Source organism: Phytophthora sojae, assembly GCF_000149755.1.
Source record: "Phytophthora sojae unplaced genomic scaffold PHYSOscaffold_3, whole genome shotgun sequence".
Classification (NCBI taxonomy): Eukaryota; Oomycota; class Peronosporomycetes; order Peronosporales; family Peronosporaceae; genus Phytophthora; species Phytophthora sojae.
The window spans coordinates 7,434,631-7,456,488 of NW_009258117.1; the positions used below are offsets into that span (position 1 = coordinate 7,434,631).

The 21,858-nt window shown below is 55.1% G+C and overlaps 8 protein-coding genes across 8 annotated transcripts in view; 3 read left to right on the plus strand and 5 right to left on the minus strand.

The window, feature by feature from the left end:
- Positions 1-338: 338 nt before the first annotated feature.
- PHYSODRAFT_329590 (hypothetical protein) lies at positions 339-1,163 on the minus strand (the record flags this gene model as incomplete). Its single annotated transcript, XM_009526097.1, has 1 exon — positions 339-1,163. The coding sequence occupies one exon, from the start codon at positions 1,161-1,163 to the stop codon at positions 339-341; it is 825 nt and encodes a 274-aa protein (XP_009524392.1).
- Positions 1,164-2,507: 1,344 nt separating this feature from the next.
- On the minus strand, positions 2,508-3,266 carry PHYSODRAFT_488119 (hypothetical protein; the record flags this gene model as incomplete). The annotated part of the gene is made up of 1 exon (XM_009526098.1): positions 2,508-3,266. The coding sequence occupies one exon, from the start codon at positions 3,264-3,266 to the stop codon at positions 2,508-2,510; it is 759 nt and encodes a 252-aa protein (XP_009524393.1).
- Positions 3,267-4,444: 1,178 nt separating this feature from the next.
- Positions 4,445-5,137, minus strand: PHYSODRAFT_329592 (hypothetical protein; the record flags this gene model as incomplete). The annotated part of the gene is made up of 1 exon (XM_009526099.1): positions 4,445-5,137. One exon carries the CDS (start codon positions 5,135-5,137, stop codon positions 4,445-4,447), a length of 693 nt encoding a protein of 230 aa, XP_009524394.1.
- A 767-nt stretch (positions 5,138-5,904) lies between these two features.
- PHYSODRAFT_329593 (hypothetical protein) lies at positions 5,905-9,982 on the plus strand (the record flags this gene model as incomplete). Its single annotated transcript, XM_009526100.1, has 6 exons — positions 5,905-5,967; positions 6,039-6,083; positions 6,172-8,376; positions 8,457-8,549; positions 8,628-9,068; positions 9,161-9,982. 6 exons carry the CDS (start codon positions 5,905-5,907, stop codon positions 9,980-9,982), a joined length of 3,669 nt encoding a protein of 1,222 aa, XP_009524395.1.
- A 51-nt stretch (positions 9,983-10,033) lies between these two features.
- Positions 10,034-11,637, minus strand: PHYSODRAFT_557596 (hypothetical protein; the record flags this gene model as incomplete). The annotated part of the gene is made up of 1 exon (XM_009526101.1): positions 10,034-11,637. One exon carries the CDS (start codon positions 11,635-11,637, stop codon positions 10,168-10,170), a length of 1,470 nt encoding a protein of 489 aa, XP_009524396.1. The 3' UTR covers positions 10,034-10,167.
- Positions 11,638-14,326: 2,689 nt separating this feature from the next.
- Positions 14,327-15,763, plus strand: PHYSODRAFT_247336 (hypothetical protein; the record flags this gene model as incomplete). The annotated part of the gene is made up of 2 exons (XM_009526102.1): positions 14,327-15,073; positions 15,356-15,763. The coding sequence occupies 2 exons, from the start codon at positions 14,327-14,329 to the stop codon at positions 15,761-15,763; spliced, it is 1,155 nt and encodes a 384-aa protein (XP_009524397.1).
- A 2,652-nt stretch (positions 15,764-18,415) lies between these two features.
- PHYSODRAFT_489448 (hypothetical protein) lies at positions 18,416-21,143 on the plus strand (the record flags this gene model as incomplete). Its single annotated transcript, XM_009526103.1, has 2 exons — positions 18,416-18,884; positions 18,955-21,143. 2 exons carry the CDS (start codon positions 18,416-18,418, stop codon positions 21,141-21,143), a joined length of 2,658 nt encoding a protein of 885 aa, XP_009524398.1.
- Positions 21,144-21,288: 145 nt separating this feature from the next.
- Positions 21,289-21,858, minus strand: part of PHYSODRAFT_360129 (hypothetical protein) — a gene marked incomplete at both ends in the record, with an annotated part of 4,039 nt that continues 3,469 nt past the window's right edge. The window contains one exon of the mRNA XM_009526104.1: positions 21,289-21,585. Coding sequence (XP_009524399.1) covers positions 21,289-21,585 — 297 coding nt within the window. The remainder of the gene's footprint in view (positions 21,586-21,858) is intronic.

Genomic DNA, 21,858 nt, shown 5'->3' on the forward strand with positions numbered 1-21,858 from the left:
GGCTGGTGATCAACGCACGATCGCGTTGACGTGCTTCAGGAAAGGAGAGAACGTGTGCGTGTGGTGCTGAATCAGTGGAAGCTCAGCATCAATAGCCGACGGCAACGCGATCAATCCGTACCTACTCCACCATAAAATCACTGTTCAAACACTTTTACTACATGTACGTCAAAAGCTCTAAATTGAAGGAGCACCGATACTATTGACTTTATCGGGTTCACTCATTTACATCTACACGTCACAATTAGCACGCTACGCTTACGCACTACTACACTCACTCATGTCCTCGCCGATATCGAGTAGGCCTGCCTTTGGGCCATTTCCTTCTCTCTCGCCGTCTAGAGACTGCCGAAGTCCTGCGTCCAGTAGGTCCCGTAGCTGCCGCAGCCGTTGTTAACCACCTTGCCGAAGCCCACGTTCTCCACGTCACTGCTGAGCAGGTTGGCACGATGGCCGGGCGAGTTCCACCACGCAGTCATGACCTCGTCCACACTGCTCTGACCCGCCGCCACGTTCTCCTTGGCCACCTCGAAGTCGTAGCCCTGCGCGTTGATGCGGTATCCGACGCCCGAGCCGTTCGAGCCCGTGTGCGACATAGTGCAGCGGTTAGCCTGGTCCCGGGAGTGGAGCGCAGCCGCCGTCACTAATCGGTTGTCCACAGTGAGCGCCTTGAGACCGTACTGAGCGCGGTAGGCGTTGATGCGGCTCAGCATCAGCCCCATGTCGGCGTTGGAGAGACCGCTAACGGCAGACAAAGTCGACGTGGAAGTCGAAGCCGCAGCAGCGGGGGCTTGGCCCCTGGCTTCCGCTTGCGTCCGCGATGTGGTCGTGGTCGTGGCTGAAGCGCTACGCGACACCACGTATCCGCAGTGCGTGCCGTACTTCTGCGCCTTGGTGGATCGCGTGCCCTTCTTGAACCAGCAAATTCCTCCGTTGGAGTTGGTCCACGTCCAGTGCGTGCAGGTTGAGTCGCTGGCGCACACGTCGCCGCACACATCCGGGATGCCGGTCATCCACCGGTAGTCGTTCCCGTTGAAGTTGCAATTGTTTTCCCACATGACGCGGCCGCCACTTCCGAGCTGGAAGCCTGAAGCGGAGGGGACGACCGAGACGAATGCGACCGCGGACGCGGCGATAGTTGCGAAAATACTGAGGCGAGGCATGCTGGAGATGTGATCAGGGCGAGGGAAAAGGAAAACTGAGAGCTTTGAGCTCGCGGATTCGTGCTCTCTCTCGTTGGCCTGGATAGTGGTCTCCATTCGGACGGCCCGATGGCCAAAAGCCGATGGTGTCCGCCCCCCTACGCAACATCGGTTAAACATCCTGATGGCGCCGGTGTCATCGCGTGCTCAATATTATGGTAAAAAGGCCGTCGCGGCGGCTAAAGGAGCTGTGCAGGGCTCGGGAATAAGGAGCTTCATGTGACTCTTGCAGTCCGTACACATCGAGGGTATGGAGTGCGATTCTATTGTTATGTATGTGCGAGTTTAGCGCGAGGACCTTCCTGTATGCAGATGTCTAGGTGGTCGTCCGCTCGCCCGGTTGCTGGTTCGTAACTTGATGGTAAAGCGGAACGGCATGGCGTGAGTTGTTGGCGGTTTGACTTTGCTGTTACGTACGTACGTACGTACTGTACGTAACGTACATGAATAGAGACGGCATGAACTTTGAAAACCTCACCGAGAATTAATAACTGAGTTCATCACTTTGAGTTACTGACGCTTCAAGGCTCGTTCCTAACGCTTAAGATATGGTGGCGTAGGCAAACGGAATTGTTGAGGCAAGGAGAGCCAAACTGTCGCTCCTTGGCCTGTATTGAAAATCCTACAAGTTAACCCCATGGTAAACATGGCGACTCCGACAGCTGCAAAACCTGCTGTGTGCCCGTTATTCACTGAATAATATCCAGAGAGGAGTCACTGGATGGATACTTTGAGCACTACAATGAGCTCCGACTAAAATCCGGCTCAACGCGTTGTTAACACATACAGTATACTAGTACTGCTTGCATTCGGCAGCACAAGAAATACATTGTTAACCTGAACTAAGAATTCCTTGCTGTTGCTATTTCTAGTAAAGGTATCCGTAGTTTGTTGGTAAATTACATCAAGATTTCCTACGCTCAACAAAGCACCTACAAACGTGCAGCTCAACAAGCAGCGTCCATCTACAATTGTAGACCTTTGTAGGAGAACTCTAAATACGTGTGAAATATCATCTTACAAACCACAACACAGGTTCATCGTGGAAGCACTGGAGTATCCATGTATGAGATGAGCAAAATACTGAGGTCACACGATTGTTCCGGCACTAAACACTGTAGACATTTTTCTTAGTGGAGCTACTGACAATTTACTCACTACACTAGATACTAGACTTTACGCATTGAATCGTTCTTCGTCGAACGATCGATAGCTGAATACCACGATACTTTGGCTTACCACTGAGCCATCACGTCACAAGAGCACCGACATGGACACGAACATATACCGAGAGGGTCAAGCCCTTCATGCCAGGCGACCAAAGTCCTGCGTCCAGTACGTCGCGTAGTTGCTGCAGCCGTTGTTCACCACCTTTCCGAAGCCGACGTTCTCCACGTCCTTGCTGAGGAGGTTGGCACGGTGTCCGGGGGAGTTCCACCACGAGATCATGACCTGCTCGACGCTCGTCTGGCCGGCCGCCACGTTCTCCTCGGCCATGTTGAAGTTGTAGCCCTGCGCCTTGATGCGGTCGCCGAGTCTGGAGCCGTTCGATCCGGCGTGGGTCATTTTGCAGTGGTTGGCCTGGTCCTGCGAGTGAAGCGTGGCCGCGTTCACCAGTCGGTTGTCGATGCTGAGACCCGGGAGGCCGTTCTGCGAGCGGTAGGCGTTGATCCGGCCCAGCATCTCGCCCATCTCGTTCGGGTTGAGGCCGCTGTTCATAGCCTGGCCTTGGTTCTGCTGAGCTTGCTGCGAGTTGCGGTTCACCACGTAGCCGCAGTTGGTGCCCCACTTGTTCGTCTTGGTCTTGGACGAGCCCTTCTTGAACCAGCAAGTGCCGCCGTTGTGGTTGTTCCACGCCCAGTGGGAGCAAGCCGAGTCGCTAGCGCAGACATCGCCACAGACTTCGGGGATGGCCTTCATCGAGCGGTAGTCGTTGCCGTAGAAGTCGCAGTTGTTCTCCCACATCACGCGTCCGCCGCTGCCAGACTGGAAGGCGGTGGACGGGGTGAAGGACGACGCGATGGCGGACGCCGCCAGGAGCACAAAACAGGACAGTCGCGGCATTTTGTATGTGGAGATTGGGGGATTGACCGATGCGAGTCAAATTGAAAACTGAGTCCTGCCTTGGCCTGGTCTGGCCCAAGATCTCCACATCAATTCGGATGACGAGCACACAACCGAACAGCAGAAATCGGTGGTGTCTGTCTCCTTCCTCCCTAGTGGAAAAGGCGGCATCAAAGCATCGGTTGGGGAAGACCCTGCTGTTGAAGCTTTTGGCTCGGAGGAAGACTTTGCCATACAGTACCCGCAGGGCTTGGGGATAAGGACTCTACCGCCCATAACCTTAACTTTACAACGCAGTGCAACATCTAATAGGGAGTGCAGCTCCCGCTATAGGACTCCCAGTTGCCTCGGATATCATTCGGACAGTGAATTCTTGTAGAGCAAAACCATTTCTTTACCTGAGCCGACGTGGCCTAGATGGAGAAGAATAGTTGATAAGTTACAGTACAAAGTGTTGGCGCATTTTGTTGTTTGAGCTTGGGAATGAGAGCATCAATTAGCGCAGTGTAGTTGAGTTGCGGGCACCAGCTACAGTGTAGAAGCAATAGAGGCACCTTCTAGCCGGACGCTGTCGACGACGGGGGTGGTCAACATTGACCCACACATATGCATCGCCTGCTGTCGGCTCTTACTTGACGCCACTACAGACACTCCGATCCAGAACACGCCGTGCTCCCCACTGTTGATCTACAGGCACTTCCGCATCCTAAAGGAAGTATCGCTTGGATTCCCGTCGAAATGGCTCAAGCAGGAGCAGTACTGACAGATAGGTAGGTAGTGTAATACTCACGCTGGTATTCAGCTCAAGGAATTGCTTGACGCTGCTTCAAGTTCATGGGAGTAACGTCGCTTACGATTGCATGCGATCACTATTTCGCGTGCTTCATTTGCCACGTTGTCAGCCTGTGACAGCCTGTCTTTCGTGCTACACATGTGCTCTTCAACATCTGCGCCGCGAATGGATGTCCCCGCCATCGTGTCTTCGGAGTAGTCGAACTGCCGCGCAGATGGCACTCGCGAGACCTTTGGGAATGCCCATCCTGGCGTCCTTGATATCATCGGCTACTGCGCTTGCGTGCTGTTGTCGGCCCTTTATCAACAACGACAGAAGTACACTGCAATCTATGCTACTATTATTATTCTGTTAAAGCGGTGTATCTAAGCTGTAGTGAATGGTATCATAGTTGGCGTCCGAAGTCCTGCGTCCAGTAGGTCGCGTAGTCGCCGCAAGCTTCATTGGTGGCGAGGGCAAGGCCGACGTTCACGACGTCCTTGTTGAGGATGTTGGCGCGGTGGCCTGGCGAGTTCCACCAGGACGTCATGACATCTGCCACCGTGGTTTGTCCTGCGGCCACGTTTTCCGCCGCTGTGTTGTAGCTGTAGCCCTGAGCTTCGAGTCGATCCCCGAAGTCCCGGATCGTTGTTCCTTTGTGCGTCATTTGGCAATGACTCGCCTGGTCTTGCGAGTGGAGCAGCGCTGCCTTAACGAGTCTGTAGTCGATGGCGAGTGCGCCTAAACCATTCTGTGCGCGGAGGGAGTTGATCCGGCCCAGCATATCCGCCATATCCGAGGTGGAAAGACCACTCGACGCTGCAGCTGTCGAGGACCGGGAGACGACGTAGCCGCAGATCGCTCCGTAGCTTCTGGTTTTGGGAGACGGAGTGTCCTGCTTGAGCCAGCAGGTGCCGCCGCTGTAGTTGTTCCACGTCCAGTGTGTGCAGGCAGCGTCGTCAGCGCAGAGGTCTCCGCACATTTCCGGCAGGGCGTTCACCGAGCGGCAGTCGTTTCTCGGGAAGTCGCAGTTGCTTTCCCACATGACGCGGCCGCTGCTGCCAGGCTGGAATCCTGCTGCAGTCGGCACTTGCGTCATGGCTGCGATGGCAGACGCAACGACAACTGTAAGGTTGGCGATCCGGAGCATGTTTTGCTTTCAAGGGGCTGAAGTGAGGAGAAAGAATAAGTGTGCTTCACTGCGAGCAGCACCACGATGCCACCAGCATCGTCCCCTCGTCGCCTGGGACCAAAAGCTTCCTGTATTAGCGACCGCCGTCTTCAGGCCACTGAAAAGGACGCGAAGAAGCTTCGATGGTGGATTCTGATGCGCCAGCTCTCAGCTTGATGTGGAGCTAACCGTACTGCAGGAATGAAGCGGGATGGGGGTATAAGATTATAATATAAGACTGGCCTTGTTAGAGGAATGAGGACGAAATGGTACTGCAGAGCATCGACTTCTTGTCGAGCAGGACGCCGCTATCAAATGTCGATGCTGCAGAAGTGCAAGCATCTCATCATTCCTGCTTCTGCACGGTTGCCGTCTATTATCGCGTGTGCTGATGTACATGTACTGCCAGCGTGAAATGTCCAAAGACTTAGCTTGCATAGAGAAGTGATGGTGCATCTAACAGAGCGGTTGTAATATGAGCTGCTCACTCTGGCAAAAGTCGATTCGACTTCTTCGACGCAGCATTGAGTTTGCAGACGAAAAGTTTCTGTACCGCATTTTGAAGCCATCTTGGAATGGCAAGAATTGAATTGAAACGACTCCATAAAGCCATCCTATTCGCCGAAATTCGGCTGTAACGTCCCATCGTGTAGGCATCCAGTTTTCGCAAAGCGTCACTAGCAGCAATAGCAATAATGGAGCAGGTCTTCGCGGGCCAGAGCCTCTTCATCACGGGCGGCACGGGCTTCCTGGCCAAGGTAACAACCACCCCCTACTGTCCGCCAATGCAACCGCTTTATGCTCACTGCATTTCCCCCAATTAAAACAGACCGTCATCGAGAAGCTGCTGCGATGCACCCCCGACATCGCCAAGGTATCAATTCATAATTCCCCCCTCCCCAGCGTCAATTCCAATGCTAAACACCTCTAACTCTCATCTCCCAATTGCCCCATGCAACTAGATCTTTGTATTGATCCGCCCTCGCAAGGGCGTGGCGCCGGCTGAGCGTCTGCAGAAGGAGATCATCGAAAGCCGCGTCTTCGATCGACTGCGGGCCGAACGCCCCAATGACTTCGCAGAGTTCGCGGCCTCCAAGCTGCAAGCGGTGGCTGGAGACATCACGACGCCCGATTTGGGGCTCAGCCAGGAGGACGCTTTGCTGCTGCGCTCGAGTGTGCAGATCTCTATCCATTCAGCAGCCACGGTGCAGTTCGACGAGCCGCTGGAGGTGGCGGTGGAGATGAACTGCTTGGGGGCGCTGCACGTCGCCAGGTTCGTGCAGAGCTGTCCGAGGGTTCGCTGCCATCTGCACGTGTCGACGGCCTATGTGAACAGCAACCGAAGAGATGCCAGGATCAACGAGGAGCTCTACCCGCTGGACTTTGACGTCCACGACGCACTGAAGGCCGTCACGACAGCGTCTGCGAGTGAACTGGAGCGACTGAGGGTGAACCTCATGGGCACGTACCCCAACACATACACTCTCACCAAGTCCATGACGGAGCATTTGCTCGTGCAAGAGTTCGCGCCCAACTTCCCGCTGGTTATTTACCGTCCGACCATCATCGGTGCGAGCTGGAAGGAGCCTGTGCCTGGGTGGACGGACCAGATCGCTGCTGCCGGCGCTATCTTCTTGGCGGCGGGTATGGGCGTGTTGACGATGCTGCCCGGCGACCCGCGCAATGTCGCTGATATTGTGCCAGTCGATCTGGCAGTGAACAGTATATTGCTGTCTATCTGCGCAAGGATTCACCAGCAAGAGAGCTCGAGCGTATCTCAAGAACCACCCTGTCCGTTGGTCAAGGGTGTGTCGGTGAACAAGCCCATGGTGGTGCACTGCGGGACATCCGACCCAAGACAAAACCCGCTACGCTGGCGTGTGCCGTGCGTGCTGGTGCCCGAATACTTCCGCAAGAACCCGCCAGCACGTGGCCTGTTCCCGGCCAAGTTTTCGATGATCCCAACGCACCAAAGCTTCCAGATTCAATGGTTTCTTACGTACGCCTTGCCGTCGTCGGTGTACTCGACCGTGGCCAACAAGAGCGGGCATCCTGGTCACATTAAGAATGCAGCTAAGCTCTGGCAGCTCACCTGGCGCGCGCGTAACCTCGTGGAGTTGTTCAAGCCATTCACGGAAAACCAATGGATCTTCGTTGCTGACGCCGCGGAGAAGGTCCTGCGACCCTGGGCAACTAAGGACTTTTGGATCGACTCGCACGAGATCGCGTGGGAGCGCTACGTGGTCAACTATTGCGTCGGGCTGAAGAAGTATATGCTGAACGAGGACGTCATCGACGTGGACATTGAAGGCGTCAACCAGACGAAGCTGGCTCTGAGCACGGGTCGTATTCTGGAATGGGACCCGGATCACCACGCGATCTCCTTCCCTGGTTTGCTCTCCGACGTGGCGTGGGCGTACACATCAAGCCGCAAACCTGGTTACACGAAGTCTGGACTGCTGGGTCGTTTCATGGGCATTACGGGGTGGAAGGAGGGTATGAATCACGAGGCTTCGCATGTCCCCAGACCCCACGTGGAGTCTATCGGTGGCCTTCGCAACAGCGTCCTAGAGTCGGAGGTCGTACGCGCAACTATTGAAGAACGCGCCGTAGCTCAGGGAATGGACATCGACGATGTGGAGCGTCAAGCTGCCAGTATGCTGAGCACTATGGCTGCTCAACTGGATTACAAGTCGGTGCGCAAGTTCGGCTGGTTGCTGCGCAAGGTGTGCCGCAACATGTACGACCAGATCCACGTCGACGAGACGGGTCTCACGCGCATTCGTGATCTCCTGGCGGACAGACGCGGGAGTGTCGTGCTCGTGCCCACCCACCGCTCGTACGTTGACTTTCTGCTCATGAGCTACGTGTTCTTCGCCTACAATATCCCCGTTCCGTACGTGGCGGCGGGCGAGGATTTTCTCAATATGGGCAGCCTCACCAAGTTGCTGCGTGAATCGGGCGCGTACTTCATCCGCCGATCCTTCTCCGATGACCCGCTCTACTCCGCTGTCTTCCGAGCCTACACACAATACCTGGTGTCTAGAGGCCACACGATCGAGTTCTTCATCGAGGGATCACGCAGTCGCAGTGGCAAGCAACTTCATCCCAAGTTTGGCATCCTCAACACGGTCGTCGACTGCTACGTGTCGGAGAAAGTCAAGAATGTGAGTGCACTGCGCGGAAGCTATAAGGGAAGCTGTAGGACGTGTACTCACTTACCCTGGTGTTGTTTTATGTTCTTCAGCTATACATCGTACCGGTCACAATTGACTACGAGAAGCCGTTGGAAGTGCTGCTCCACCAGAACGAGCTCTTAGGCGAGGGCAAGATCCGAGAGGTACGAGCGTCTTCAGTACGATCCAAGCCATGTATCTCAGTGCTGTGCTCACATACGCTTTGAATGTTGCGACTGCAGTCGATAAGCGCTCTGATGAAGGCGATGCCGGTGGTGCGCAAGAAGTTCGGCTCCATTTCCGTGAACTTTGGCGTGCCCTTGGACGTGAAGCAGCACGTCGACGCAACGCTTTCGCGTGCCGAAGAGCAGGAGACGTTCGTCCCTACGTCTGCTATCGTCGAGGATCTGGGTTATGCCATTACAGACGCGTTGATCGACAACGCTACGTGTGCGATGTCGCACGTGGTGGCCGCGATCCTGCTGGTGTATCGTCAAGGCATCTCCAAGCAAGAACTGGTGCGTCAGGCGGACTGGCTGCGACTGGAAATCCTGCGTCGTGGCGGCCGCGTCGTTGGAACTCAGGGCCGCTCGCCTACTGTCGTCGTGGATCGCGCTCTCGAGCTGCTGCACGAGCTCGTGACCATGCGACGCAAGGACCTCGTGGAGCCTGCTATCACCAGCGTGAGTTGAAGTTGAAGTTGCCTTGTACCTTGTGCTGTATGAACGTCATCCTCACTCACTTGTGATCTTGTGTTTTGTCTACTCGGCTGCAGCGCGAGCAATACCCCAACATGATCGGCCTCGGCTACTACCGCAACAAGCTGCTGCACTGGTTCAACCTCGAGGGCGTGCTGGCTTGCGCGTACCATGCTCTGGACGCCTTCAACTTGCCCTCTGGAGCTAGCAGCGCGCGCTCAGTCTCCAGCAACTCGGACGAAGCAGGCGTGGACCGCCAGGAACTCCTCGACGGCGCGTTGTTCCTGCACGAGATGCTCATGATGGAGTTCGTGCGCAAGGACGACCCTGAAGCCGACCGCGCGCACCTCGTGGAGGCGCTGGCTCAGCTGGAGACGCGCAAGGTGCTCGTCCCCGTGGCCACTTCGTCGTCTTCAGCGCCGCGCGTGGAGGCCGTGGACGGCGCGATGCTCTCGCTGCTGAGCACGCTCATGTGGCCGTTCATCGACAGCTACTGGGTCGCCGTCACGAGTCTGTTCGCGCTGCGTCCGCACGGGGAAGTGACGACCGAGGACCTGCTCAAGCGACTTCAGTGGCTCGCGGAGACCATGTACCACGAGAAGCTCATCAGCTTCTACGAGTCGTGCTCGCGCGAGACGCTGCAGAACGCGCTGGCGCTGCTGGAGCGCTGGGGCGTCCTGAGCTCTCGCCGTCGCCCGAGCTCTGGCAAGGCCAAGCGCAACGTCAACAAGCCGGCAGTGCAGCTGCTGAGCTTGACCCCGCAGTTCGCCAAGGACGGGGAGCTGGAGCAGCTTGCCTTGCGCGTCTCCAAGTTCCGCAAGCTGCCGCCTGGAGTGCAACCCGCCACAACCAGCGAGACCGAGGTGCTGGCGCGACTGCCGGCACTCTCGCGCATGTAGATAGACCCTTTCACTGCTGTATCCACCACCACAACTGAGCAAAACCCTCCCGAGAACGTTAAAGAATAAAGCTGGCATTGATCACCGGTATCAAACTCACGAGGCCTGCGGCTGGCAGCATGGGGTGAAGCTGCACAGATACTATCGCGCTGCCGTAGCTACGAGCGAGCGAGCAAGAAGCTTGCTTACAGGTTGCCGCGGATGCGCTCCGACACGTCGCCGATGCTGTGGTGGGCGGCGGACCAGGCGCAGTGGAACAGACCCTCGCGGTCCGTGCGCTCGTACGTGTGGCCGCCGAAGAAGTCGCGCTGGGCCTGCGTCAGGTTGGCCGGCAGGCGCTCGCGACGGAACGTGTCGTAGTAGTTGAGCGAGCCCGCGAACGAGGGCGTGGGGATGCCGCTGGCCACGGCGAGCGACACGACGCGGCGCCACGAGTACTGGCGGGCCTGCAGCTCAGCGGCGAAGTCCGGGTCCACGAGCAGCGAGATGAGCGACGCGTCCTTGGCGTACGCCTGCTTGATGCGGTCCAGGAACTTGGCGCGGATGATGCAGCCGCCCTTCCAGATGCGCGCGCACTCGCCCAGATCGACGTTCCAGCCCATTTGCACGCCGGCCTCACGGATGAGGTTCAGGCCCTGCGCGTACGAGCAGATCTTGGAGGCGTACAGCGCCTGGCGCACGTCGTCGATGAGCTGCTGCTTGTCCACGGCGGGGATCTCCGACGGGCCCGACAGGATCTTGGACGCGAACACGCGCTCCTCCTTGCGCGCGCTCAGGTAGCGCGCGTCCAGCGACGCGGTGATGGTGGGAGCGGCGATGGAGCGCTCGGCGGCCTCCTGCACGGTCCAGCGGCCCGTGCCCTTCATGCCCGTCTTGTCGAGGATCTTGTCCACGACGTAGCCGTCGTCCGTGAGGTCGTCTTTCTTGGCGAAGATCTGGGCCGTGATCTCGATGAGGAACGACTCGAGCTCGCTCTTGTTCCACTCGTCGAAGACGCTGGCCAGCTCCTCGTTGGACAGGCCGCCGGCGATCTTGAGGATGTCGTAGGCCTCGGCGATGAGCTGCATGTCGCCGTACTCGATGCCGTTGTGCACCATCTTGACGTAGTTGCCCGAGCCGATGGGGCCCAGGTACGTGGTGCACGCGCCGTCGTCCACCTGGGCGGCGCACTTGGTGATGATGGGCTCGAGCGCGTCGAAGGCCTCCTTGGGGCCGCCGGGCATGAGCGACGGGCCGTTGCGCGCGCCCTCCTCGCCGCCGGACACGCCCATGCCCACGAAGTGGATGCCCTTGGGCTCCAGCTCGCTGGCGCGGCGCACGCTGTTGGGGAACCACTCGTTGCCGCCGTCCACGATGATGTCGCCGGGCTCCATGAACTCGGAGAGCGCGGCGATCGTCAGGTCCACGGGCTTGCCGGCCACCACGAGGATCACGACCTTGCGCGGGCGCGCCAGCGAGGCCACGAACTCCTTCATGTCCTTGTAGCCCACGAGCGGCAGGTTGCCCTCGTCCTTGGCGCGCTGCACCGTGGCGTCCACCTTGTCGGGCGAGCGGTTGCACACCGACACCTTGAAGCCGTGCGACGCCATGTTGAGCGCGAAGTTCTGGCCCATGACGGCCAGGCCGTAGAGTCCGATGTCCGAGAGGTCAGCCATGGCTTTGGAGGGGGGAGAAGAGGGAGGAGAAGGAGAAGAGAAGCTGGGGTCTTGCGCGCAAATTGCGGAATGAGCATTGCGAAATGAAGTGACACGGAGGCCCGAGGCAAAGATCTGATGACGTTCCACTGTTTTAAACCACGAAAGTCGTGCTGTGTTTTAAACCACGAAAGGCTTCATTGTGGCGCATCCAAGGGTGCGGGTCTCTAAGCAGACCGAACAATTTTGTGCTTTTTGCTACTAAAACGGTTAGGACGCGCCGCGCCTCTGCACTTGTTACTATTATTAACATTATCACCAATATTTTTGTCAGTACTATACATGAAACGCTTCATATTACTACAAGAAATTTAAATTTTCATACTATTATAATTGATGTTGACCAGGGGTATGAATAAAACATTTCAATATGAAAATTGTCAATTAATATGACGAAAATATGTGTTATTGGCAAGCGCCATATTGAAATTTGTATTATTGGCTCGTATGATTTCAGGGTATTCAAAAACACTGTCAAGGCGCATGGAATTGAAATATTTAATCAGTATAATAATTAGCTTTGGTTATCGTCATATTTAAATCATTATTACTGTCAAGCAATTTTACCAATTCAATATAATACTGAATTGGAGGGGCCCTGATGTTGACAACATCATGCTGCAATTGGTATTTATTGCAACTGCCACTGTTGCCACCACTGCCATGCTACAGCTACTGCGGCTGCTACTGTAACTGCTACTGCCACTGCTTCAGCCACTGTCACTGACACTGGCACTATCGCTGCTGCTGCTACTCCTACCTCATCACTACTTATATTGCTATACTACTCATATTCCACTATTGTTAAAGATATTGCATTTGTTATGCTATCTGTGGCGCGCGTTACTGCTGGCCATAGGCACTATCTGCTTACCACTACTGCAACTACAGCTGGAGCAGCTGTACTACAGCTACTACAACTACTATTTCACTACTGTTAATGATGTCATAGTAATGTTGTCATTGATATTGCTTGTTCGTATCTGCTGCTATCGCTACTGCGACTGTTTATTATCTGCTGCCACTACCGCTACCGTTGTTATTTACGCTACAACTACGATCTCCAGCATTGATAATGGCACTGTAATGATATTGCTCCTGCTTTCTTTTTCATGCCTGAGAAAGACTGCCAAAATCTACTCCATACTGCTTGACTTGCTGCATAATATCACGGGGCATATCATGGCTTGCTCAAACTAAATTTATAAGTAGATGCCATCTGAATATCGCCGTCCACCGTGGTGAAAACGACGCGATCCAAACATTATCGATGATCTTATCGTCCTCTAGACCCTTATAAATCACTCTCCTCTTTTCCAAATAATGTGTGTGACTTGTATTGCTGCGTAAGTAATATCAATATGACGTATTGTGTCTTTCACGTATTTTGGCGGGTGAGCTGTTAATTCAGGCGGAGTTAGAGTCATAAAAGGGTGATCAACGCTTATTTAGTGCTAATTATGCCTAAGATTGTGAGCGCTTCCCCTAACATCCGCGATCAGCATTTGAGAGCTAATCGACGGAGATACGAACAGAATGGCATGGATTGGCGGATAGGAAACCGCCAATCGCTCTGTTTCCGCCTATTAATAAGTTATTAATAATAATAACGAAGGCTGGATTAGCTTATTCCGCCTTGAGTCGGCCTCACCATCGCCGCTCCTAATTCGGCCACGGAGGGACGACCCGGAATTAACATGGGAATTAGCTAACTCGGGGTATAATTAAGGTCGATAACGGATTAGAGTTATGCCAGAATTATCACGGCAGAATAAGTGAAAGGCACAATAATTTTTATTCGGTATATTGCTATTGGAATTGTTCGCCTGCGTCACGATCACTGCCAGCTACCACTGCAACTGCCCTACTGTCAATGCCACCGCTACTGCAACCGCTATTAGTTACTGACTTTGAAACTGATATTGTTATCGCTATTTCTGTTACTATCTTTTTTTTGCTCACCCCACGATCAGGAAGAAAACTGACAAGGTCTACAGTACTGAGTTGTTGTAACCCAGTATAATGTCATCCAACGAGACTTCTTCGCGAGCCGCACCTAGTAAAATACCTCTATTTTTACGAACTACATCTGCAATTTACACGTTACTGCAGTTATAAAGTACGCGGTGCAAATTGGCGCTAATTTCGCTGCGCCATGCGTTCATATTGCTTTACTTAGGTTCTTGCTGCAGCAAACATCACGCCCATCTAATCGAGGGTGTGAATTAAACCGCACATTTTGTTTTGCTTAAGTTTTATTTCAAATTCAAAACCACGTCAAAAGCATCGATCCGGACGCTGCGCTGCTTTATACCGGTAATACCATGAGATTTTGGATACTCTAGTTCATATTAAAATGTACCGAATGTATTAAACTGATGGTCTGACAAGAAATGACGCAGCTATCCGCTTAGAGAACAAGGCGACCTCTCATTAAAAGTTGGGGTGTCACGAGTGCTTTCATCGGCTACCTCTGTTTAGAGGATGGATGGCACGGTTTGCATAGTGAAGTGCAGTCTTCGGCAGCTACAACCCATGAAGCCCCATCACTTCGCTTCGATGGAACTTTAATGCGGATCGTCATCGCCTATTGTGCGCCGCGCGCGATGCGAGGTCACATTGCGATTTCCTCTGAGCTGCTCAAGCGAAGATGGAGGCGCAGCGCCAGCCGCCGGACTGCCCGGACTGGTGGGACGAAGAGGTCGAGATGCTGGCCGAGGAGGCCTGGCTACCTGTAGCACAGGACTTCTGCCAGCGCAGCGGCGAGCCCTACAGTCGGTGCATTCATCACTTGGCTGGCAAGTCTTTCGTGGGGTTGAGGAACCTGACGAACCACTCGCTCCGAGGGGCCATGCCAGTTGAGCTCCTTCCCGAGAATCTGGACATCGACAGCAGCATCAAGATCGAGCTCAGCCCGACGCCCGAGGAGCGTTGTCAACTCCGGAAAATGTTCGGCGCCTTTCGCTTCGTGTACAACAAGCTCGTAGATCTTGTTGGAGACGACTGGCGGCGGCTATCTCAGGCACAGCTAAGGGCGGACTACCGACCAGTCAGATCTGTGACGAGGCGCAATCTACTCACAGATCATCTCCCCGATTGGGTCTGGGACGTGCCGCAAAAGATTCTGGACGCGGCCTTCACAGACTTCCTCAAGACGATCACAACGACAAAGGCTGGCGACGAAGCGGCTCGTAACAATGGAGAGAACCGACGGCCCTCCGAGCTGCACTTCAAAACTCGGAAGAACAACTCAACGAGCATTGAGATCCAGGTTGAATCCTTCGGGTACACGGGGCATGCTAGTCAAGCTCGGTTTTTACCGAATTACTTTGGTTGGCGTCGCGGAAGCGATGAAGGGATTGCAACCAAGGAGGACTTCCCCGAGCCAACGCACGCGGTGCGGCTCCAGTCTACCCGACTCGGCAAGTTCTATCTTTGCGTTCCCCGACACGTGGACTTCGCACAGTCTACAACCCTCCGAGTCTGTGCCATCGACCCGGGTGTACGGGACTTCATCTCCCTATACGACCCCACTGGTCTAGCAATGGCTATCTACGATGCTGAGAACTACGTGTACAAGAGATGCCTCGCCATCGACCACATGAAGTCGCAGTTGGCTCATGAGGGCGGAAAGCGCAGGCGCTACTGACTGCGCAAGACAATCTACCGAGCATTTCAGCGCATCAAGCGCATCGTGAAGGACATGCATCAGAAGGTCGCCAAGTGGCTGTCCGTCAACTTCGATGTGGTGTTGCTGCCCAAGTTCCCAGTGTCGCAGCTCGTGCGCCGCCGCAATCGACCTGATGGGCGCCGCCGCCGCATCAACTCGGTGACTGCGCGACGTATGCTGACCTGGTCGCACTACAAATTCAGACAAATGCTGGACTACAAGATGAAGAGAACGGGGGGCGTGGTGGTGGTGTGCGACGAGCCATGGACGACGAAGACCTGCTCGCACTGTGGGAGAATCAACCACAGGATCACGGTGCAGAAGACGTTCTGGTGCCCGGAGTGCAACTACGTGTGCGACCGCGATGTCAACGCGGCTCGCAACATCTTCCTGAAGAACGAGAGACTGATACCGTGAGCCCCACGGGGCTCAGAAGTGGCGAATCCTATGCCACGGTGCCTGCCCACTGGGAGGCCCAAGCACTGGACCAGCCTGTGGCGCAGTCGTGCGGGGCAGCAAGCGCTTGCTGGAAAGGTGTAACCAAACAGGTTAGGTTGCGGAAGCTGAATGCTTCAGCTGGCTAGGTGTAGTGATAGTGCTATACGTAGACAGTGTAACTTAATCTGAGGAGTGATGACGTTGAAGTGCACCCGCCAAATTGGCCGCGCCGCTGCTGGCCTGAATCTAGCGCTGCATTTGCCCTCGAAGCGCATGGAGTACGAAAGCAAGCTGCAGCCCACGCCGCTGCGTTTGGCAAGTTTGTATCTGTTGTTGCCTACGTGTACTTCGCAGTTGAAACTCGCTTTTAGGGACTTGTACGGAAGTATCTTTTGGCAAAAGTGTCTGACTGATTGACAAGCAGACTGAAGGAGAATCGATGGTAGGAGAAAGGTGGCAAGGTGCATGCATTGCAGACGCTCGCAAAACGGCATCGACGAGAGCAGGTTGCAGTGTTCGGCGCTGCCGAGCCTCTAGGTACAGGGAAGCCCACTTCAACACGAAAGATAGGTTGGACTCTCGCACATGTAGCACACTTGCCCTGCGATCCGGAAAAAGGGAGCGTCGAGACCTTCGCTTGAAACGACAGTAGCAACGCCTGAGCAACACCACGGTGGTGCTTGGAGCGCAACAGGAGCCTGCTGCACTTGGTTTCTTGGCCCGAGACTGCTTGCGTGTCCGCAGTGATTTCGCTGGGAGGTCCAGGATTACGTCATAGCACTGCGTCACCCCAAGCACCAGTACCAACAACTGATTTAGAAAGCTGCATCGAAGGTGAATGCTGTTAGGCAGGTGATCTTGAAATAGTGAAGCGACACAAGCGTTAAACACTAATGTATTCTGTCTGACAGCCCAATGCAGCAGCACAGGGTCACGATCTTCAATACCCGTTCGTACAGCTGGCGGTGCCCATCGCCCGTCTAACCTGGCGTGCCCATCGCCCGTCTAACCTTGTAAGTCGCTTGCATACTCATTCCAATTGCAGGTCGCTCCACACCTGGCTTTTGTATGACTCGCACCACCCGCCAGCTCTCTGTATAGCAATGCACCTGCGTCCTGTCATAGCACTGTATGTGGTATCGCAGGTAACATGGAATATGCGCCAAGTGTGCCATTTTCGGCCACTGGTAAACCGCTGTGGCGCGTCAACCGAGATTCACCCTGTTCCGGGCCAGCGCTGTTCGTAGTCACCTGCATGGGCGCGTGACTACCTGCCCTCAGCTCTGGCCCCGAAGGCGACATGGGCGGACACAATGCAGTCCTACTAGAAACTACAGCTACAGCTGCAGACTAAATGTACATGCGCACAAGTAGATTTGTGTTTGGGAGCGCTCAGACATCCAAGGAAAATTAGGGCCTCAACCAGCAAGCCGGGTGGCGACCCGGCCGCTATCAGCAAAACACTGCGAATGTTTAAGGGATAATTTTTTTCATCAACGCGCTCCGCGTGCAGCAACAACTCTGCATCAAGTAAAACTCCCCAGCGGCAATTTCAACGCTCCCTACCACGACGATTGTAAAGTGGGGGTCTCGGCGCGTCCTCCGTCCACCGATCGATGGACTCGATCGGTTCGGGCGGGTCTGCGTTCATCGAGCCCGAGCCGGGTCGGGTTCTGGAATCTTCCACCCCTCTCCAATTCGCTGAAATCCCCGGTCGGCTCGGCCAATCACACGTCGTTGAAGACGGATGGTGCTGGCGTATCGGAGCTGCTCGCATTGCCCGCCACCCGGCCACCTTCAGAACACGATTTAGAATTGCGAAGTCAAGTGGGCCCCTCCCCGGGGGGGGCGGCTTGGGGAAATTCCCCGGACACCAGGGCAGAGAGTGCCAGCGTCCAAGCGCAGACTCCCTCGGCGATGAAGCTTTGCGGAGATGGCTCCGCTTCGGCGGGCCGGAGCTTTCGGCGGATTTGCGAGGACTGATGGTCATACTAAAAGTTATGCAATTGGCTCAGCGGCTTATGGCGGACGTCGTGCCGTCGCTGCTTGGAGCTAACCCGACGGGGATTACTCATGTTGTGTTCTCCACGACACCCAAGAGACGAAGAAATTGCCACGTGACGAGGGCGCTCGCGAGTGTGTTTCTGAACGCCAGCGGCGCGGTGTGTATCTGCATGTCTGTATGAATGTGTGTGTTTTGTATGCATTGTTGGATGGAGCGCGTTGATGAAGAAAATTATCCCTTAAACATTCGCAGTGTTTTGCTGATAGCGGCCGGGTTGCCACCCGGCTCGCTGCTTGAGGCCCTAATTTTCCTTGGATGTCTGAGCGCTCCGGTTTGGTACATTTTGCATGTTTGAGTACGAGGATTAAAATTTGACATGCGCGTCGTTTGAAGGTCGTACTGTAGTGGTCTTCCTGATGAAACGACAACCTAGTTAATCCATTTCTAATGAGTACTCGCCATCCTCTGCAGTTGTAGATTGGTAGTGAAAGGTAGTGATAGCTGTAAGACCCTTCAACATGGGTGCCTTTCACAACCTACCCAGACTCTTCTCTTAAGTCTTCATGCCTCAACCTTCCCCGCTGCGTTAGTATGTCCATTCTGTAGATGTCCTGGCTTGCAGCAAGATGTTGCCACGAGTGAGCACCAAAGTGCACCCTCGCAGCTCCAATTCAACTGCAGCAGACTACGCGTGTCTTCCGTCGCCCTCAGCGCCTCCGGTGGCATCGGAGCTGCCAAAATCAATTGGAGGTAGAAGCGAACGCGATTGCACTCGCTGGCTGCGCAACTACCCGCGGTTGAGCTTCGTCCTGCTCTTTGTTCTCTGCACGTACGTCGGAGGCATCTTCATCTCGACCAAACTCACGGCGTGGGCCCTCAGCGTGCTCGGTGTTGATGGTGAGCTGGCGAGTGCTCGACAAGTGTACGTCGCTTCAAGTCAAAGGTTGAAGTCCATGACGGAGTGCGTGGATCGGAGCTCGCTCGAGTACTTGGCTGCAGCCAAGTTACAGTTCGAAGTCGATAGTAAACGGGTGCAGAAGATCATCGATGCCAACGACGACGTGCTCTTCAACCAAAGGAACGCGACCATGACATGTAAGTGCTTCCACCTTGATACGTCTCAATTGTTGCGGTACATCCGATGACACCATTGTTCTTTTACCAGGTTCCGCCGCTTTCTTGTCGTCTTTGAAGGAGCAGGTGCTGATATCCGCGTCGGACGATGCCAACTCGACGCTGAGCTGCTTCTCCGACAGATTTTACGAGGGCGTGCCCGAAACAAATGCTCTGTCGTCCTCGCGGGCGCTGGTACTCGCTGTTCGCGCACTACTGACGACGCAAGCCGTCACAGCAGCGAGCGACAGTGTGGCCAAACAGCAAGTTCAATTCGAGAACCAACTCGTGGACATGTGGAAGTCCGTCGACTCGATCAAGACGTCGATCGACAAGACGCTTAGCGCCACGAACACGTTGACCTCCGAGCAGCTGAGCTCGCTAGCGCCAATTCTGTCGGACAAAGACGGAGAGGGCCACACCAAACAATCCGCCTCCCGCCTTGGCCGCCTGAGCAAAGTGGTGTCATCCGAGCTCTCAGACCCGCTGGCTTCAACGTCTTCTACCAGTCTGGAAGCCATACGAAAAGCTGGACGAACGCTTCACACAGCGCTCGAGTTTCTATCGGGCTTGCACGAGGGGCTCTCGGATGTCATGGACACGGTGGACGGTACTTGGCAGCTACTGGAGAAACAACTCAACGCCACAGCGCAGCAGGCCGTGCAACTGCAAAAAGAGCTCGCGTACGCAGCTGAGTCGACTGCGCAGCAGATCAATCGCACCAGCTCCGCCATTATGACGAGCTTTGGGCAGGCTCAGCAGGAAATCGCCACGTCCTTCGACATCCTGCACCAACACTGGCAGGATGCAGTGAATAAACTGGTAGCGCAGGGCTTCACACCGTGGCATCGACTCGGAGACCGACTTGTCGCCGAACTCACAGCTAACCAGCGCCAAAGTGTCAGACCGGAGAACTCCATTCAACGCAAGTACATACTTCCGGATAGAACGACAAACTCGAGCTTGGAGACGGAACGTGCGAGGCTGGCCACTGCAGCACGCTACGTGGACCCCCAGGCTTCAAAATCATCGGCATCTACAGATAAACGCGACGAGTTTGATATCGATACGGCCGTACTGCGCGCGTCGCTGGTGGACATCGGAGCTTTCGTGACCCAAGTGATCTTTTACGTGGATGTTGGTCGTCTCACTCTGCTGTTCGCAGATCTCGCTGTGGGGCTTATCTCTGAGTCGTACTCGGACATGCCGATGCTGGACATTCGTGGGATCACTACAGCCGACACGATCGGGAGCGTGTGCGAGGTATTCCTCTGCAAGCACAGCTTCTGGACAGTGTGCTACGCCATCGTTGCAAACGCTTCGGAGCTCATGCGTGTGCTGGTGAGGTTCGTGCTGCTGCTCGCTGCTGCTTCGGTCGTCACGGCAGGTCTCTTCATGTGGAAGCAAGACCACATCGAACACTGTGGACGAGCTGCATTGCCTTCAAACGCTTCTCAAACAGTCATTCAAAGTATCACCCGCGCGTACTTCGAGAACAATGGCAACAGCAGCAACAGTGTCGTCGATCCACTCGATGAGATCGAGAGGTACACGACCATCATTAACGATTCGATCCGCAACGACTACGCCGCGCTGGAGCTGGACTCTGCTGCCGTATGGATGAACCAGTCTGCCGCGCTAGATGATTTCGGCGACTGCGCGACGACAACCAGCACTTTAGTTCGAATGCTGCAAGATTGCAGTGAACAGGCCAGCAGCGATGACACCTCTCTATCAAGCCAGTGTCTGACAAGTGAGCTGCGTAATTCGTCGGGACTCGTGACTCCTTCCAAGACCGCAACGCAATTGAGTGAGAATGCGCCCTATCTAGCGCCACCCAACGCATTCGAGTCGTGCTTCCCAGAAGGAACAACCGGACGGGTAGCCGTTGTCAGCAAACTGCAGCACGACCTTGCCTGTGCGACTGAGAAGGCCGTTTACCTTTCGTGCGCTTCGTGGTGGGTACTCGTTGTCATCTTCGCCGCGAACCGATTCGCAATGAGGATGATCATCAAAGCGGCGGGTGTGTACTGGTGGCGCTTCTTGAGTGCAAACCGACTGCAATTCACGGGCTATTGCCGGGAAGACGGAGATATCGTGGCGAGCAACACACTGCCACTTGCGATTCAGCAGCACTTGCGCGAGGCCAAGTGGCAGATCATCGGGCGGTTTGTGGGCATCGGATTCTCCTTCACTTGCGTTGTCAGCGTCCTCATGGTCGTTTTCCAAGGAATGGTGTAAGGCAGCACTTTAGCACGATTCGTACAGTTAACACAGCACAATAACTCACCACACCATGTTTCATCATTCAGCTTCGTTGTTGTTGCACACGCTTATTACACTTTGCTCAGATATCGCGCGCATCGTGTTTCCTTTGTTGGGTTTCTTACTCAACCGCGATCAACTGCGCCAGGTCCTGCAGCGCAGCACCGAACGAATAGCCCTCCTCCTGCTCCCAGTTATCGATGTCCTCCACATCCTCAGCCTTGTTCTTTTCACCAGACTCCTCCGCCTCCACAGCAGTAACATCGCCCTTCGAGAAGCACACGCGGAACGCGCGCACCTCCATCGCCTGCAGCGTCACCGTCGTGCCCTTCACAGGGAGCGACTGCGGGGACCAGCCGTACGCATCGTCCGTCGTCTTCCACTCCAGACCAACGCGGTTGTCCTCTGCGCCCAGCTCCTTCGTGCCAGTCAGCACCAGCTCCGTCACCTCCGACACCACCGAGTTCTTCACAGTGAATAACGTCGAGTAGTCCACCGTCGCTGGTTGTGACAGCGTCGCGTGCTCCTCCACGGCGTAGAGGTGCGACAGACGCACCATCAGACACTGCTTCGACAGCTCCTGTACCGTCGTCAGACCCACGCTCGGAGGGAACTCGCCGACGGTCAGCCACGGCACCTTCGCCTTCACGTCGCTGGTTACCGGCTTGCGGTAGGCCGTGAGCGGACGGAA